Below are 20,339 nucleotides of genomic sequence, written 5' to 3'. Positions count from 1 at the left end.
AAAATTTTTCTTTTTGATGTAGGTGTATTTGTGTGGCTATTTATCCATGTATGTGTGATGGGTTACGCAAAAGGGGCACTTTACTTACACAAACTATCTACTTTTCTATACACCCAAGACACAGCATACGGGTGGAAATGCTTAAGACAAACTTAATCACTCTGAAAACATAAGTGTATGGCGTACAAGGGAATATCACACTATGCCAATATTTATATCAAGTCATAAATACATTGTGTTTAATAAAGCATATCTTTCCACAAATAACAAATTTACTTGATCGATATGTTATAGTATATTAATACCAATACTATTGATCTATGAATATCAAATACAAAATCAAACCACAGAATATCAAGACCGTTACCAAAATCATTCCATGCACATAATTTCGTAGTGTGCCACATATTTTCCTTCTTCCCACTATACGGTCTTCTGCCAGTTCATTTCTAATTTTCGACACAGAAAGCTATTTTAGCTTCTAAACATTTTTGATAGCAACTTCACAATAATATTTTTTGAAATATGAATCATATTATATATAACATGTCAGATGAACAAATAAAGATGAACTTGTTTCTTTATCCTTTTTGTTGATCAGACTGACAGTGTACCAAGGCTTCATTCAAGGTAAGTAATGTGTCCACACAAGACATAATCATGACTGCCGAGGTGTACTCTGGCACAAGGCAAGACATAAACATGTGGGTGCAGAACAGGAGTTGGAATTTTTCTACGTTCCTTTTCATCCAATGTGCTGCTCCATTGACACGAGACCGAATTTTCAGAATGAAGTCTCTATAACACTGAGAAATTTGCCTGAAGTGGCATCATAGGTTGCTGGATCAGTTTCCTTAGCTGCTAAAATGTTGACAATCCCATACAACAACATTGGGAAGCTTCTTAGACTTGTTTTTGGGTGGTTTTCGTTAAATCTCTAAAAGATTTTAGTGTGATATCCCCTCTAATTTTCATGATGTCTAGATCACGTTACGAAAGGGTCTTTAAAACCTTATTTATTCCATGCGAAAGGATTCATTAAAGGACGAGCGCTTGACGTCTCTTTCCCTTCCTCTTCATTCTTCTGCACTTATTTGTATACTTTTTATATCCGCTTCCTCCTTTTTTATCTGGACAGTTCTTTCATTTGTTTTTATTAGCATTCTCTTCCTCACGGTTTTGATGGAGGTAAAACACGCCATCATGCTTGTCAACCGAGTTGACATATAGAGTTAAAATATAGATCCAGTTTATAGATCTTAAAGGAAGTTGTTGAATATAATGATAAGTATAAATGTATCTTCCGGAAACTTTGCATAAGGAACGAGCAATGTATGTGCCAACGATTCTTGGTTATCTTGAACTATACTGGTTATTGTTACTGTCGCTAACTGTTTCTGCATTTCCTCCACCGTAGCAAACCAAGGGAAATATATCGTCTATGTCAGGCTTGTTTACACGATCACTTCCTGAATGTGGTTTCGAGCACGGCACACAAAACATTCTCAATACTACCGTGAAAGCATTGATAATGAACGACCTAAGATCAAGCTAAACAGTCTACCACTCTTAAATATATGATGACGTTAACAGAGCCCCTGTGCACTTCCGCCTTCCTCGTTTGTTTGTTGCTGAGATTTTGTATGGAATATATATATATATATATATATATATATATATATATAATATATATATTATATTATATATACATATATATACAGAATTTTCTGTTTTCATAGCTGGAACAACCATTTGCTTTTGATGTTTACGTCTATAGGGTATTTATAATTTACTTCACATGAAAGCAAATCATACCAAACTCTACCATCTTTCACTCTAACTCTAATTCCCTGTCTCTCTCTGCCTTCCCTTCCCTTTCCCCACTCCTTTTTGTTTCACACACAAAAGAGAGAGAGAAAAAATGGACATGATAAAATGTAGGCTTACACAAACATTCCTTCATACGACTAGGTGACGGTTACAAAGTGTACTCATTTTGGTACAGAACCATAATGGGCATTTTTTTTATGTGATAATATTATAATTTATATATAATATATATATATTTATAATATTTATATGTATGTATGTATGTATGTATTATATACAGTATAAATATATGGAACAAATTGAATGTCTAGATGAAATGAAATTTTCTTCTAGAATCTGGTTTTTTTTTTTATCAGAAAAGTAACCAATTGGTTAACTAAAGTTTCAGCCTGCTTCCTTTTCTTTCACATATAACCATTTGATAGCACAGCACTATTGTTCGAAGGAGTCCTGCCTTTAGGTAGTTATCCTCAACATTAAACTATGCCGAATAGTGACATTACGTGTGCTTACGCGGTCAGAGCGTCAGAGGAATGGCAAAAATAGAACCACCTTTCTAGTGTCCTGTGTAAGGAAGCTAGAAGGAAGTTTGTCCTTTTGTACCCACTTCGATTATTTCAAAAGATAACCTTTCACATACACAAACAATATATGATATCTAAAGAAATATTATAACAAGTATGTATAAAAGTGCAAGATCCAAACCAACATTAATATTCTATAATGCGACAGCTATTGATGTTAGCAGAAAACCAAGCATATAAATAAAAATGATGGGTGCCTTCACTCATTGCACCTACGACTGCTAGTGCAATGACGAACCCAATATCAAAACATCCGTAAAACATCCATACAAGAACACACAAAGGACATTTATTGCAGTCCGTCCGAACTAGTGAGGTAGAAGCAACACCACACAACGCTGTAGCCAGTTTGCCAGATTTCCACAATCTTAATTTTCGTTAGGGATAGTGTAAACAAATCTGTTTATTTTGGGAATGCTACCGGCAGGTGTTTTTTCGCTTTGGGTCGGTGAAAATTTTAGAATAAGAATCTAATACAACTTTGTATAAGAACGTATAGGATAAATAAACTGAGCCGAATTTGCCTTAGATTGATTTATGAAGAAATAAGCATTAAAAATTCTCACTGAGCCTATGCCACTCATTTTCCCGTTTAGGTTTTTTGTTTGTTTACTATTATTTAAATTTTTATTGTTTATTTTTTCGCATGATTTGAGTTTGTGTGTGCTCGCATGATGCAGAACCCCTTCAAAGGACGACGATTTTAATAAATTAAGTGAAGTTCTTTGTAGAAAACTTAAACTATTCACATAATGTTATTATACAATATAGCCGTGTCCTTTACTCATTTTCAATTGGTTGAGAATGCTCGAGGGCCCTTTGGGACCTAACTGTTTGTTTAAAGGAGAGCGAAGTGATCTGCAGTGTGAAAGGGTCGGCTTATTTTCAACAAGATTCATGCAAGACCCAAAATTTGGGGGAAAAAGTGATACTGTGATAAGGCCTAATACGGATTCGAAAGTTGTACGGAGGATTCAGACAGACGGTGATAGACATTTTTTATTTATATATTTTTTAAATGTTATTTTGGTAAGTAATCATTGGATATGAACAAAAATTTTATATTTATATTATTTTCCTTGTCCTAAATTAGATCGCCAAAATTTTTACATCGTCGGAAGGTAACGTACATTCACCAAATATCACCGATTTTTTTTTCTGCATAGAGCAGACGATTCCATTCATTAACGCCTGAGCGCAGTGAACCAATCGTGTATAAACAACCTACGTGCGATTGGCTGAGTGATTGGGCACTGACTCGGACGTTCCCAAAAAACAAATCTGAACACGGGTTTTGTGTGAACGGTCCTTACATACTACTTTAAAAGCCCTTTGAGGGGAATGATGATTTGATCAGTCGAATACGTACTTGCCCAGTTTTTACCTGCCATTATTAGTGATTGATTTACTGTTCACAGCAATGCTAAGCTTTTCAAATTTGATTAGGGAAATTACAATGATTTTCCTATTTATATGCAAAAGAGCTAATACAGACTTCAAACACGTAAGAAATAGATGAGTGAGCTCGCTTCTATTACTTTATCCAATTATGCCCTTTAAATTGAGATTTGTTCCTACTGATGGTAATATGTTGAGCTCTTGCTACAAAGGAGTTATCTCTTTTGTTTGTTTCAAATACTTGACGATATTACTTAGTAGGTGGCTTTTGCTTGGATTGGATCTGTTTAGCAAAACTAGATTACGACATGAAGGGTTGTCTTCCCTAAAACATATTATGAAAAAGACTTGGGTTTTTTTCTTTCTTTCTTTCTTTGTTTTTTTAACGGGTTTAACAAATGAAGGAACCCCAAAGAACATCTTCAAAAATACGACCAACAAAAAACATTGGTTTGACACGAAGCTTTTCTTCACTTAACGAAAAGTTTTAATAATATTAGTCATCCATTGCATTCCGATCAGAAAGTTTTCTTTTTCCCTTTTAGCATTTGTGAATCTAACTTTCTTATTTTTTTTCCAAAAGCTGATAAATCGTTTCCCACATTTCTAACAATTTTCCTTTTAAAAAAAATATACATGGCATGCTAATGCCAAAAGTAGATGCCCTAAAAAATTGTTAAAAAAGATTCCGGTTTGTAAATGTGGGAGGTTTTCCTCAAAGTGCCTTTGTTTGATGTTTGCATGTATTTAAAATACACAATATCGAAAAAAAAGACCTCGCCAAAAAGATTTTAGGGATAAACCTAATATTCTTTATGATTTTTTTTCTCATTTCACTGGTTCTTTTCTTTTGTTTTTCACAGTAAAAACAGCCTACTTATGATTTAAGATAGGAAATATTTTTTGTAAAAGATGGGTAAAAAATGTCCGCCAGTTAACAAAAGAAAAAGACATTGATAATCCTCACCTCAAGAATTGAATGGGCCTTTTGTTCCTTCATAAAAAAAAAAATGTAACATGGGTAAAAAAAATTTCTGTTGTCACGGAATACCCGAGAAGTTTTTCAATACCTGCTTTTACACTTTTTTTTAAAGGAGGTTTAAAATACAAGGACACGGTCACATTAAAATTAAATAAGACTTTCCCGATTATCTAAAATCTTCCCTGTAATAATAAATCCGACCAAATATTAAATTTTACGATCCCTAATCTGCAACAAGTAATTGGCACACACACAAAAGTGAAAGGTCATATGTATGTGTGTATCGCATGTATATATTGCTATACATATGTATATAAATACTATATAATGTATAATTTTTTATGTTTCATTTATACAGAAGAGAGAAGATTCATAACCTATATTGTGTGTGTGTGTTGTGTGTGTGGTGTTTTGTGTGTGTTGTGTGTGGTGGTGTGTGTTTTGTATAAATATATGTTTGATATTTGCGTTTTGTGTGTGTGTGTGTCACGCGCGCGCGCGCGTGTGTGTGTGCGTGGGGTGTTGTGTGTGTGGTGCGTGTGTTGTGTGTCATATATATATGAGTATTGATATATATCAAAAAAAAATATATAAAAATATATGTATATAATAAAAAATAGAAACACACACACACACATTATATAATATATATATAAAATTTTATATAATTTTTTATTTAAATTTGTTATATTTATACATTTTAAAATATATTGAATATATATAATATATATATAATATATATATATATATCATATTTTATAATATAAATATAATATAAATATAATATTTACACACACCCACACACAACCACACACCACACACCCACCACAAACCCCCACCACACATAATTATAAAATATTATATATATATATATAATACAGACAAGACATACACTTAAACACACACACACACACACAACACACACACAACACACACACAACCACAAACATTATATATATATATTATATATATATATTATAAATATTATATATATATTTATATTTTTTATATATTTTTATATTATATAATCATACATACATACACAAAACACACACCACACAACACACAACAACACCACCACACACACACAACAACCACACCCACACCACACACACACCACACAAAAAACACACACACAAACACAAAACACAAACACCACAACAACACAAACACACACAAACACCACAAACACACACAACAAACAACACACACACACTATAATTAATATATATATATATTTATATATTATATAAAATTATATTATGTATTAAAATTTATATATATATTATATATATTAATATATATTAATAATGTATGTATATATTATATATGTGTTGTTGTGTGTGTTCTATATCATCATATATTTTATATATTATATATATTTTAATATATATAATAATATATAATATATATATATATATAACCTTTTTTTTATTTGTATATATTATATTATTATTAATTCATTAATATCATTAAAAATTATACATATTTTTATATATAATTATTATATTATATATATATAATTTTTTGTGGTGTGTTGTGTGTGGGGTGTGTGTGTGTGTGTGTGTGTGTGTGTGTGTGTGTGCATAAAGTTCATGATACACAGACAACACAGTCCTGCACATGTACGATAATACACAATACATTTTTCGCGGATTCGATTGACATTTTTAATCCCTAAAACTACTGCAGCTCCAATGCGTTCTTCCGCCTGCTCCCTCATCCCCTGGTTCCTGGACTGCCCCATCCCCCGAGAACCGACCAGTGGGGTCCCACTGCTGCCCCTGTGGTGCCCCCTCTGTAGACCGGGTCACCCCACAGTAGCGCTGAGCGCCTCTTCACCGTAGCCGTGGCCGCTCTCCACCGTAGCCTTGACCTGCTCCTCACCGTAACTACCTTGCGACCAGCCCACCTCTCGCGCGGTCACGTGCAGCAGAAACAGCCAAAGTTTTTGTCTAGTGTAGCAAGCAGCCGCTGCCCCTAGCGGGTGCGGCAGAGCCAGTGCCTCAGGCTGTGGTCTCTGTAGCCCCCGTGGAAATGATTTCATATGTCTGTGAATGCACATGACATTTTTATTTTATCCTTTTTTCGTAGGATATATAGGTAGAACCTGATCTATTATTTCTCGTATGGTATCAGATGCATAGGATTATCGAAGCAACACAATATATTTCGTAAAACAAGAGATGAATTAGGTCGATCTCCATAAAGAGGAACACAGGAATATGACATGCACTGAATCTTGGAAAACGCTCTATCTCCGTCCCATAAAACCCCATTTATTTATCACAAACACTAAGAACATCTTTATTCCGGTTTTCACTTTCTGATATGTCATTGCTACCAAAATTACTTATTTGACTGCGGTATTGTCTTCGTACATTTGACAGTTAGTAGTATATTAGGCTTCTCCATTTGGACAGTATCGTATTGTATAACACAAATCCCAGGCATGTATTATTTCGCATTATATATATATATATATATATATATATATATATATATATATATTAAAATAATATATATATGTAAAACTAAAATACATACATACATCATCAACATACCCACTCTAATACACACAGTGAAATAGTTATTTTGGTAGCCTATTGTTCAAGGTATCAATCTACTTAATATCGTAATCGTCATAATCTTTGACTGTACCATCTCTTATTTTGAAATATTAAAGATATAAAAATTATAGCTGTGTAAGCGTCTTATAGGTATTATGTTTCAAAAACAAGCTTTCAGCAAAACTTATTTTTAGAGTGAACATATCTTGGTTCCTTACAACTAGACTTTTCTCTTGCTCATTTTACGTGTATTCATAGATCCTGTGTTCCTTCTCGCACGTGATGCATTTGCGAGTCGATATTTCAGTGATTAATATTTAGTGAATTCTTTTGGAAAATTTATCCGATTAAAAAAAAAATTAAAGTTGCTAATTGCCGTCTTTTTCAACACAACTCGAACACACCATCCTTCATTGCCATACATCATTACGAACCGGATATTCCCCGGCTCATTCACCCTCACTCGTCCACCTCGCTGCCTGTCTCCCCACACAACACACACAATCCAACCTTCAGGTCAAGAGCACAGGTCAGCAGGACACGCGCGACAACTGCTGGAGGTTCTTCATCGACCGAGTGAGGAAGAACCTGAAGATGGTCCTGTGCTTCTCGCCCGTCGGCTCCGCTCTCAGGTATGTCTGACCTTCGAGGGACTTTGCCGGCAAAATAGGAGAATAAGAATATCCCCGAGACGAAATGAACCGAAACAGAATAAGAATATCTGTTTGCACTTCGTCAGAGTGCGAGCTCGACAGTTCCCCGCCATCATCAGCTGCACGACCATTGACTGGTTCCACGAATGGCCGCAGGAGGCGCTGGTGTCCCCTTTTTAGAAACATTCCTCGGAACTCTCGAGTATCTTCCTGTAAGTAAATTATCTACTAATATCTAGTAAGGTACCGTCAGTTCTCCTAGATGGTAATTCGGATATGGTAAGAGATATCAATGACGCCTACAAAAACAGGAAGGTTCAAAATCTAATCTGGTGCGAAAACGATGTTAAGAATGATTCTCACTTCGATGCATAAATAATGACGTTTTGGCAGGAATCCCTGCGAGGCTCCGTGTCCTAAGTTCATGGCGCCGCCCCACACGTCCGTGAACGACATGAGCAGACTCAACCTGACTAACGACCGCCGCAACAAATACACGACGCCCAAGACCTTCCTGGGCTTCATCTCGCTCTACACGAAGCTCCTCTCGGCCAAGCACCAGGAACTCCAGGCTAAGATCGAGAGGCTGCAGAACGGCCTGCAGAAGCTCAGGACGACCTCCACACAGGTGAGTCAGTCTTGCTGTCTCTATTCCTTTCGCTTTCTCTCTCTCTCTCTCTCTCTCTCTCTCTCTCTCTCTCTCTCTCTCTCTCTCTCTCAGGTACACACATCTATTGCATTAAAATAAGACAGTCCGCCGAACGCAGTGACAACTATTGTTAGCGAGCAAACAGACTAGACGATAAGCCAGCCAAGCCGGACAGAAATCGCTAACCGACGAGCGCTCTCGTTCCTCAGGTAGACGAGCTCAAGGCAAGCTCGCCGTGCAGGGGGTGGACTCCAGAAAAGAACCGAAGCCGATAAGTTATCCGCATCGTGGAACCGAGACAGAAAGGTACGTGTTTTTTTTTTTTCCTCTTCAGCTCTTGTTCTAATGTTAATAGATCTCTTCAAAGCAAATATTCACGTTTTTTAATTCCGGTGTTAATGGGTTAAATTGACGTTCCATCATGAGAATTTTTCGTGTTCTTGATTAAATAAAAGTGCACACATCTGTTTGTCAGTTACCTTAATGAATTCGGTTAAGACAAAGTATTGGACGTTATTCAATTCGCAGGTGTCGAAAGAAAACGAGAGCGCTAATGATGAGAAGCGGAAGGTCGCCATCATCGAGGCCGAAGTGGCCAAGCGACGGAAGGAGTGCGAGGAGGACCTGGTCAAGGCAGAACCTGCCCTCGTCGCGGCAAAGGAAGCGCTCAACACGCTTAACAAGGTGAAAGGTCAAGGAGACTATTGCCAAGACTTGTTTAGATGCATACCTACATAGTTTTGGCAGAAATTTCTAATCAAACGCTTTTTGTAGGCGAATCTCACAGAGCTGAAGTCCTTCGGGTCGCCACCGTCAGGCGTGGACAGAGTAACGGCGGCCGTGATGGTGCTGCTGGCCCCAAACGGCAAGATTCCAAAGGACAGGTCTTGGAAAGCGGCCAAGGTAAAGACCTGGATCGCTGACCTAAATTTCCTTTTTTGTATTTGGAAACCCACTGTAGGATCTCGAAGTAATGACTGCTTTTAAAGGTAAATAATAGTGTGCCATTTACCATCATTTCTTCCTTCTTGTTTCCACCAGGTGATGATGGCGAAGGTGGACCAGTTCTTGGACCAGCTCATTAACTATGACAAGGAAAACATTCATCCAGACATCATCAAGAACATTCAGCCTTACCTGGATGACAATGAATTTAACCCAGACTTCATCCGTTCTAAGTCTGTAGCTGCTGCAGGTACAGCTACCCGAGTTGTTATTAGTACCGCCATTATTAGCATCGCTATCATAATCTTCTTTTATATTCTTATTTATTATTAATATTATTATTATTATTATTATTATTATTTTATTTTATTTTTTATTTTTTTGGTGGGGAGAGGGTGAAAGGTAGCATTGTATTGTAATGATGTAACTTGACACCATATGTAACAACGTTATGATTCATTGGCAGACTCTTGACAGAGTAAAACACAGAAGAATCAGAAGCTTCTTTACATCTTGTGTCCATTACGGTTAATCAGTTTTACAACTTCTTATTGAGTGCTTCACTGAATCTGCTATGTTAGAGATTTGTATGTGCTACCATCACCCCAGAAATTGATCTCGCACAAGTACTGCTCTCTCAGGCCTGTGTTCGTGGGTCATCAACATCATCAGTTACTACGAGGTTTACTGCGACGTGGAGCCCAAGCGACGCGCCCTGGAGGACGCCAACAACGAGCTGGCTGCGGCCCAGAATCGCCTCACCGCCATTATCTCCAAGATCAAGGTGAGCGTTCAGTGTGACGATATTTCCCTTTTTTCTTAATTGAAGTTATTTTTATTGCTTGGTATGTTTATTCTGGACGGCGTGTTGTTCTGACTCTTAAATTCTCTTGTTTATTGACAGAGTCTTGAGGAACAGCTGGCGCAGCTTCAGGCAGAATTCGATAAGGCGACGGCCGAGAAAATGCGATGCGAAGAAGAGGCGAACAGTACCGCCCACACCATCGCCCTCGCCAACCGCCTGGTCGGAGGCTTGTCTTCGGAGAAAATCCGCTGGGCTGAAGCCGTGGCGCAGTAAGTGAGGCTAAGGCGTCTAAGACCGTCCTTTTTTGTTTTCTCATTTTGTCATTTTACTTTTCAATTTCCTTTTACATCTACTTGTCTTTTTCTGTAAATCCACTCTTCCATCGGATGACATGAATCTACATTTGTCCCACGCAGAATGCACACATCAGAGAAGACCTTGCCCGGGGACATCCTGCTGGTAGCTGCCTTTATCTCCTACGTCGGTTGCTTCACGAAGCACTACAGACGCGAACTCATGGACAAGCTGTGGCTTCCTCTCCTTCAGAAAGTAAACGTAAGAAGCGCTGTTTTTCAGTATATTCAGTATGTTTTTTGAGTTTGTTGTTATAATTATGATGAATATGTTTCACGTTATGATTCCACCTTTTCCATATCTTCATATACTCTTCATATACATCATCGTCGATCCGACCAAACTTCTCTCCCGATGATGCCAACTGGGCCTGATTTTGCGGACATGCCATCTGCAGGCGACGAATGTGAGAACACGTTAATTGTGCAAGTTGTGTTATGGATCACGTGTTGTGATGATTCCTTGGTACAGATGACACCACCGTAGCATACCATGAACCACCTGTTCTCCTGTGCCATCCCCTCTTTGGATCGGCTTCCAACCACCCCTGTAGACTACTTCGTTCACTCACTGTCATGATGTTACTCTGTGCACACTCATCAATCATTCTTGTAGATATTTTCTGTAGCTAATATTAATTAACTATTTGTACAATTCCTTAAAGGCCTCTCTTCCTGTTCTTCCTTTTTCATACCTTCTTGACCATCCCTAATCAACACTACATTTACAGCTATCGGGTCTTCTGTAAGCAGAACTTCCGGTTAATACTTTCATCCGAATTCAAGTGACGTCTCTCGTCATCTACGTATTTTAACGATCACTTCCTCGATTGCCTCTCAGTTTACCAAAACTTTCAATATACAATCCCCTCCATCCTTCTCTCTCTCTCTCTCTCTCCTCTCTCTCTCTCTCTCTCTCTCTCTCTATATATTATATATATATATATATATATATATATATATATATACATATATATATATATATATATATATATATATATATGTACATATATATTTACATATGTATATATATACATAATATTTGTATATATACATACATACATACACACACCACACACACATATATATATATATATATATATATATATATATTATATATATATATATATATAATGTGTGTGTGTTGTGTGTGTGTGTGTGTGTGTGTGTGTGTGTGTGTGTGTGTGTGTGTGTGTGTGTGTGTGTGTGCGCGCCTTTCATTTTACCACAACTTTCAATATACAAACCTTTTCCTCCTATTCTCTCTCTCTCTCTCTCTCTCTCTCTCTCTCTCTCGCTCTCTCTCTCTCTCTCTCTCTCTCTCTCTCTCCCATCTCTCTCTCTTTCTCTCTCTCTCTCTCTTGTCTCTCTCTCTCTCTCTCTCTCTCTCTCTCGTTCACTCACTCTTTCTCCCTCTTTCGTTCTCTCTTTCTTTCTTCCTCTGTCGGTTTCTCTCTTTCTGTACCCCCCCTCTCTTTCTCTTCCTCTCTCTCTCTCTCTCTCTTTATATATATATATATATTATATATATATATATATTATATATATATATATATATATATATATATATACAACACACACACACCACCACACACACACACACACACACACATACATATATATATATATATATATATATATATATATATATATATATATATATATATATATATATATATGTATGTATGTATATATATAAGCACAATTTTGTCACTAGGTGCTACACTCTGATGTCAACTTTTTTCAAAAAAAAATTTGTCTATGTATATTTTATTTTTGGAGGCAACATTATTTTTTTCAGGAATGAATGATAATAACAACTATGATTCTACTTTTTTATATGACTACCCTTATGAATAATGGATTTTTTTAAAGGAAAAATATATTTTACCACAAAAAAAAAGATTTTTGGGCTAACTGTTGTGTTTATTACCTTTTACCACACCAGTTACCCAGTGAGGAAAGTATATATAGCCCAAACGTACACAGAAGAATTTTAATTTACATTCACCAGGACTTTTTTATATGTATAACATCTTTGTTTTTCTCATTCCATTTGAAACTGTGTTTTTACTTTTACAAATGACTTTTCTTGATCGACTGGTTGAAATACGTGCTTTTGTTTAGATTACCTCCTGCATATAAGCCTCTCCTTATTACAAAACCCTCTGTTGTGTGTTATGCACACGGATGAATTCCCTACCGTCTATGTTCCCTGCCAATGTCCACCTAGTCAGATATTTGAACATGAACATTTTTCTATTAACTCTTGAATTCAACTATTTCTCGAGATCATTTTACAAATCTTTCTTCGGCGTCTTCAGAAGAAAATGACAGATATCCTATGAGACTCTCCGAGTCTATCCTTTCTGGCATGTGGGGTTGTCTCGACTTCTAGACTTCCTAGAGTGCAAGGACGTGCTCTAGGAGACTCAAAACAACTATCCAGCACTTGGTAGAGAACTAGGAAGTAGTCTAGTGAACCAAACTTTTGTGTAGAAATTAGAGTGATAAGTTCTAAAACTCGAAACGAGAGTTGGTCTGCAGTGTAAATATAAAACGTCTTTTTCTCCTCTGTGAATATTCATTCTGTACACCGTTTCCGACTTCATTCCTTCTTCGCCGACTTTGCCGAAGTCGTGAATTTGCATGCCTAAATAGGAAGTTCTCCGTTGCCTGTAATTTGCCGTCTGTAATATTTTCATCGTAATAAAACATATATTGGTCTTCCAAAAGAAATTATATTAATAGGTATTTTGTATCAAGATGAGGTGAATACTAACCAAAGAAGAAAATACTTAAGTAAAGAATTTATAAACAATAAGAAAACGAAATGCTAAATCATTCAATAACAGTATTAACTCGTCCATTGGTGTGTTAAATGGAATTGTTTTGCGTTGTTTACTTTTATAACAAAATTTTATTCTGACATCTACATGTCTTTCTGAAGAAATAATAAATGCTGACATAACTTATGAAATGTGTGCAATGCCATTCTAAACATGAAATATTGTTCACTCTAAAACATTATCAAATTTCAGACGTTTGAAATGCGCCGTTTACGCGATGCAGTCATTTGTTGTTTTTTGCTTTTCACATGAAAAAGACATAATCATCCCTCCCACTTGCAGCCCGTGATCCCCATCACGCACAACCTGGACCCCATCAAGCTCCTGACGGACGACGCGACGATCGCCGGCTGGAACAACGAGGGCCTCCCGTCCGACCGCATGTCCACCGAGAACGCCATCATCCTCACCAACTCCGATCGATGGCCGCTCATTATCGACCCGCAGGTACAAGCTACACTGTTGAATTATCTGAAGCTCGGGAACTGATTGCAGGGCTATGGCTTCAGGCATTTATAGACGAGTTCCTTCCTTCCTTCAAGTTATTCCTGAGCAAGACTCCATCTATTGTCCTTCACTATAATAAATATACTTCCGTAACAAGCAAATCTTGTACAGGTAGCTTTCAACACCCAACCATTCCACTCTTTACCCCACACACAGCTCCAGGGCATCAAGTGGATCAAGGCGAGGTACGGCGAACAGCTGATCGTGGTGCGCCTCGACCAGAGGAACTCCATCGACGTCCTGGAGGCCGCCATCACCCGGGGCGAGACCGTCCTCATCGAGAACCTCCCGGAGAGCCTCGACCCCGTGCTCGACCCGCTCATCGGGAAGAACCTTATCAAGCGCGGCAGGTGAGAGGGGCGGAGAGGGAGGGAGTGGAGGGAGTGGGAGTGGGTAGAGGGAGAAGGGTTTGTGGGTGAGCGGGAAGACAAGGTGAAGAAAGGTGTTTAGTAAAAGAGGAACTGAAAGTTTGTAAACATAGTTGTCTTAGGAGTGACAAAAGCAAATTTCGTAGCAGTGCCTCTTGCATTTCTCATACGAAAATGTCATCATTAAATTTGTTGTTATCGCCAAATGCAGCCTCAGCCAGGCGCGAATTTCCTTTCCCAGAGCACTTAAAATCGGCGACCGGGAAATCGAATACAACGACACATTCCAGCTGATCCTCCACACCAAGCTGGCCAACCCGCACTACAAGCCCGAACTGCAGGCGCAGTGCACCTTGATCAACTTCACAGTGACGCGCGACGGGCTCGAGGACCAGCTGCTGGCGGAGGTCGTGAAGGCCGAGAGGCCAGACCTGGAGGAGCTCAAGGTAATTCTTGGTGGCTTTTAGAAGAGCTAACTGTGGATAACTACCTGAAAAAATATAGCAGCTAGCTAGCACTGTTAACATAAGATCCCCAACATAGCCAAATAGCGACATCCAAGGGCTTTACAGACGCTGTTTCTCTTGCGTTTCAGTATAACTTGACAAAGCAACAGAACGACTTCAAGATTCAGCTGAAGCACCTGGAGGATGACTTACTGAGCCGCCTGTCATCCGCCGGAGGAAACTTCTTGGGAGACACGGCTTTGGTGGAGAATCTGGAGCACACGAAGGCCACGGCCCAGGAGATTCAGGAGAAGGTAAGTTATCCCCTTCTGTTATATTGTGGCACATTTTGCTTTGCATTAGAAGCAGACTAAATCTCGTCAGCATTCTGCAGTTAAAAGCAATACAGTTTAACACACTAAGCTACTGTACCCTGCAATCAGAACTGAGGAAGAGAATTCGCCATTTTCCTCCCTCTCCTCGCAGGTCGCCGAAGCCCGCAACACGAGCGCGCAGATCGACGAGGCCCGCGAAATCTACCGCCCCGCCGCCGCCCGAGCCTCGCTCCTCTACTTCATCCTCAACGACCTCCACAAGATCAACCCCATCTACCAGTTCTCTCTTAAGGTTGGTTTTCGCCTTCGGTCAGTGAGAAACTTCGCCTTAAGATCGGCTGGCTGTCAGAGTGTAGTTTTTGAAGGGATGACTTGACCTGTGGCTTAATGAACTTCGAAGTTTTCATCTGATATTCAGTGTTTTGTTTCGTATGTGTTTGCAATTCAGATTGTATTCCTTGATATTTTTCTACTGCTAAATTCTCTGAAGACAAATAGAACTTGCAGCCCATTTCCCCCTGGCCTGTTCTCCCGCCAGGCGTTCCGAGTGGTGTTCCAGCAGGCCATCGAGCGCTCGGAGGCCAACGACGAGGTGCGGCTGCGCGTGAATGCCCTCATAGACACCATCACGTACAGCGTGTTCCTCTACACCACCAGAGGACTCTTCGAGAAGGACAAGCTCATCTTTGCCGCCCAGATGACCTTCCAAGTGAGCCAAGCCCGTCGCTGCGCAGCGGTCAAATTCTCAATTCACGTTCCGATTTATTACATTCATTCATTTTGCTTCAGTTTCATTCTTATACCGTCTTTTATGAAATACGATGAATGCTTAATATGTGATCTGGCTCGTCATTGCACGGTATTGTTAATTCATTATTATTGGTTTTAACTCGTTGTTATGTTGCTCCACATGCAATACTGCGAGCATGTTTCCTCTGGTTCATTACAGCCATTCACATTCATGATCCCATATTCTCTCAGTTTATTTTTGCTGCTGCTGATATCTGCCTTTCCAAGAAAATAACCTTGAATTCCTATGTCTACAAGTCACAAATTAGACTGAATTTGCTTTGTTTCTAACACGGTATTGGTGGTATTCGACAGTAGATCAAACTGACGTCTCCCTTTTCAGGTCCTTGCCTCCCAGGGCGAGGTGGGCGCCATCGAGCTGGACCTTCTGCTTCGGTTCCCGATTCAGCCGAACGTGGTCTCGCCCATCGACTTCATCACCAACAACAACTGGGGCGCGATTCGCTCCCTCTCGCAGGTCGACGAATTCAGGTACAGGCGTGGTTTATAGTTTACAGTTTACAAAGAGAAAACCTTTAATGGTATTCACAAGAACTAATATATCCAAGACTACTGCAAATAATCTTCTCAAGTGCAAACCGTGTATTTTCAGAGCTAAGTTTTTCATGATTTGCAACTATTATGAATGATTGCCTTGGAGGGGGGGGGGCATTGTTAATGTACATATCTATAAAGGTTAACGCCTTTGCTACAGCTATACATTTCTAATAATTTGCAGCAATGTTGATTGTCTCGATGAGTTAACCGGAACACTTATTAATGTTCGTGCTTTTATGAAATGTTAAACCCTTGCAGAAATTTGGACCGCGACCTGGAGAACAGCGTGAAGCGATGGCGCATGTACTGCGAGTGCGAGGCGCCCGAGAAGGAGAAGCTGCCGGGAGACTGGAAGGGCAAGTCCGACGTGCAGCGGCTGGTCATCATGAGGGCGCTGCGTCCTGACCGCATGACGCACGCCATGCAGTGAGTTACATTGTCTTGGATGATATATGAGTGGAATTGAAGAGGGAGAAGACTGAAGACAGGGAATACGTAAGGGAAAAGAATGTGTGTGATATATATAGAGAGGAAGAGCATACGAAATAAATGGGAAATAAAGGGTTGACCGATATATACAGCTACACCTTCATTATGAAAGCCTGATCCGCCCTTTTGCTTCCTACCTCACTGTTCATAGAGCGGATGGAGAGTACGTGAGGGAATACTTTCATTTCCCAATCTACAAAGTTCCATCGCTGTTTTTGTTTCTACTGCCCGGGTCGACCTAGGAGTCAAGGAGCCTTTTGAATTGCCTCATTGGGTTGGGTTGCCACTGATCCTTTTGTTTGATGCGAACTTTCTCATAAACTTATACGGAACATTAGCGTTTCGTCCCTCGCCTAAATTTTCTCCCTTTCCTTTCCCAAACTTTTAACTTCTTTATTTCTTTCTCCTTTTCTCATTCCTTTCTCCAACCCTCATCCATAATCTCATCTCCGTTGCTCTGCTGCCTTCCCTCTTAATGACTGCCACAAGACTAGCGGCTAAGACCCGGTCACCCTGAACCGGCTGCAAACTTCCGCTCGGTGGGCCAGGGCTAAGCACAGAGCTCAATCGGCCTCAGAGAGCGCCAACGGTGCCGATTCCTCGTCGCATGTGCGGCCCTGCGAGCAATGAACACGATTCGAGAGACTTTTCAAAAACATTACTAAACCAATTTCATCATCAAGATCTTTGGTTATGCATAGGAACATGATAGGCAGTGCTTCCGCCGAGAAGCTAGTTTTGACCGCAGCGGGATCCGCAGATTAGGAGTCCTTCATAAAGCGCTGATCCAGAGAAAACCCGGAAACACATTTGCCACTGATGCTTCGCCCATGTTCCTGTCTTCATCTGATTTCCCATTTTGGTTAGCAGTTTTAGGTAAGACCAATTATTCTTTTCTTCATCTTTCTTGGTTCATTATATCATTTCTGCTTTGCTGGAGCATTTTTTGTCATATTTGTAATATTTTTTTCCTCTATGCATATTTTGTGATTTTAAAAGGTCCGTTATTCAAGCATTAATTAACTTTTGCTTGCTTATAATGTCTTTTGTTTGGGTCCTCCTTTCTTTGTTTCGACACGTTGTTTTTTTTTGGTTTATTCAGTATTTTTGTCCTTTCTATCTTTCTTATCATGCATCCTTCTTCCTGTTTATTGTATCTTTCATTAATCTTTTATACCTATTATTGTTTATGGACCTGTAATATCAATCTCTATCTGTCTTCATTACTTGTTGTTATTCAAAATTCCTCATTTGTTCCCTTTTTTTGTATGGCCCTCCTTTGTTGTTTGGTTATGTTTTGAATTTTTTATGTTATTTCTTATTATCTATTTTACCATCTTTTTGTTTGTTCAAAGAGGTATCTACTCAATACTGAAAAAGGTAAAAGATTTGTATTTTGTCTTTTAATACTTGATAGCCAGAATTGATAAAAAAAATCTGCACACTCACGGGCTTTTACGCCTAAATAACTAACAGGCCCCTCGGGCATGCAAGCCAACTCCACAAGGCGCTTCACACTCACGCAGGACACTCGAAATGTGCTCCAAAGAGGCTGATTCAATCCCTCTTGTTCTCTCTGTTTACTTCACGCATGCTCGCGGAAGGAGAAAGTCGGCGTCCAGGGATGAAGCCCAGCCTTAACCTACGTTTTGGGAAAAAACCCCTAATGGAAAAAAAAAAACCCAAAAAAAATTTTTAAATTTTGAATAAAAAACCTTCCCTTTGGAGAGGGGCTTTTCCATCTTCTTTTTTGTGTTTTAATTTATTAATTTCGTTGCTTGGCATGTTTTGGTCCCTATTTATGTTTTCCCAAATGGTTTTGGGGCATGTAATGGGATTTTTGGGCTTTCATATTTTGCATTGTTATTTGTAAGCCCTTCCCAACGGATTTAATTTAAAAAAACTTTAAAAATTTTGGGGTTGGTTTTTAATGTTTTGTTATCGTATTTGCCTTTTTTTTTTCGCATTGTATGCTATGCTTTTCAACACAATTTAAAATTTCCCTTTTTAAACCATACTTACATGAAGGTTTCGCCCTGTTATGAGTTGTCTTGTATTAAACTCACGGGTTTTGTGTGGTTATTAACAAAGCCGTCTAGTGTTCTTCGTCGTGGGTCCTTCATGCAATTTTTTTGCTCCGTGTTTCTTTGTTCTCATTTCTTTCATTTTGGTTGTTGATTTCTATTTCTTTATGATTTGCTTGATCCTTTTTTTCTCAGTTTTTTTTTTGGCATAAACTCTATCTCATTACTTAAAATGGCCTTTAATGATTTTTTTTTTCTTGAAAACTTAATTTGCTAAAATTGAAAACACAACATAGGATTTGCAAGGGCAACACGTTGGGTCAATTAACGGGAGGGCTTTAAACCAATACTTTTAAATTTACACATTACAGACATCGAAATTTCCCAAATCTGATTCCAAAAAAAACCTATTAAACTTAAAGCATCTCTGAGTAATTGGGTTCAGGGATGACAACTCCATTAAAAACGACGCAGTCGGCGCTTTCTCCCAAAAAAAAGTCTAGTATATCTGCTACTAATTAAAACTCGGCCACTTTATATGAGTTTGCTTGAAAGAACTTTTTAATAAAATCTTTTTTGTGTTCTTTCAGGGATACCATTCATATGTCCCTAAAGTGGAAAACCAAAATGTCCTGGAACCCGCAAACCTTCTTGAGTTGTTTTCATCAGGACCCTGGGGCCCATGTTTGAATAACCCGATGTTCTGCACGCCAGTACTGCGAAAGGAAGTTCCTTGGTTTCCCGAAAATATACTTCAACTTAGGGGGAAAGTGCCCCCCCCTTATTAAAAAAAAAGTACAATCTACATGTATGACGCCCAATCTACCCTCTGTTTTACCTTTTCTGGTGGAAACTGAATGCCAAAGGGTTGCCGTACCCAAACGCTACTTACCTGTCATCAGTTCTTGCCCGAATCCCAACTGTCTTGGAAATCAGGTGAATCCTATGGGGGAGCTTAATAAGAGGTGTTGAGCCAACCGGGAAAGGTAAGCAAGGTTTATCAAGAGATATTAAGGGTTTCAGTGGCCTTCTGCCGCAAACTACCTCTCTTTTTTTGACTTGGATTGTCCTTTCCTAACATTTTTTTTTTTTTTTTTTAAATTCTTTCTCCTTCCATGATTATTTTTAAAAATTAATTAATTAAAACACAAAGATTTGTTTTTCTACCTTGATAGGGGTTTTTCCAAAATGTGGTTTTTGGGGGT

The 20,339-nt window shown here is 38.7% G+C and overlaps 1 protein-coding gene across 1 annotated transcript in view; it reads left to right on the top strand.

Moving 5' to 3' along the window:
• The window catches only part of LOC119576661 (dynein beta chain, ciliary-like), a 143,775-nt gene that overhangs the window by 76,173 nt on the left and 47,263 nt on the right, over positions 1-20,339 (top strand). The window contains 1 exon segment of the mRNA XM_037924310.1: positions 7,881-7,996. Coding sequence (XP_037780238.1) covers positions 7,881-7,996 — 116 coding nt within the window.

This window comes from Penaeus monodon, chromosome 9 (genome assembly GCF_015228065.2).
Source record: "Penaeus monodon isolate SGIC_2016 chromosome 9, NSTDA_Pmon_1, whole genome shotgun sequence".
Lineage (NCBI taxonomy): Eukaryota > Metazoa > Arthropoda > Malacostraca > Decapoda > Penaeidae > Penaeus > Penaeus monodon.
The sequence above is the reverse complement of the archived record's forward strand: the minus strand, read 5'-3'. Positions and strand labels throughout refer to the sequence as shown.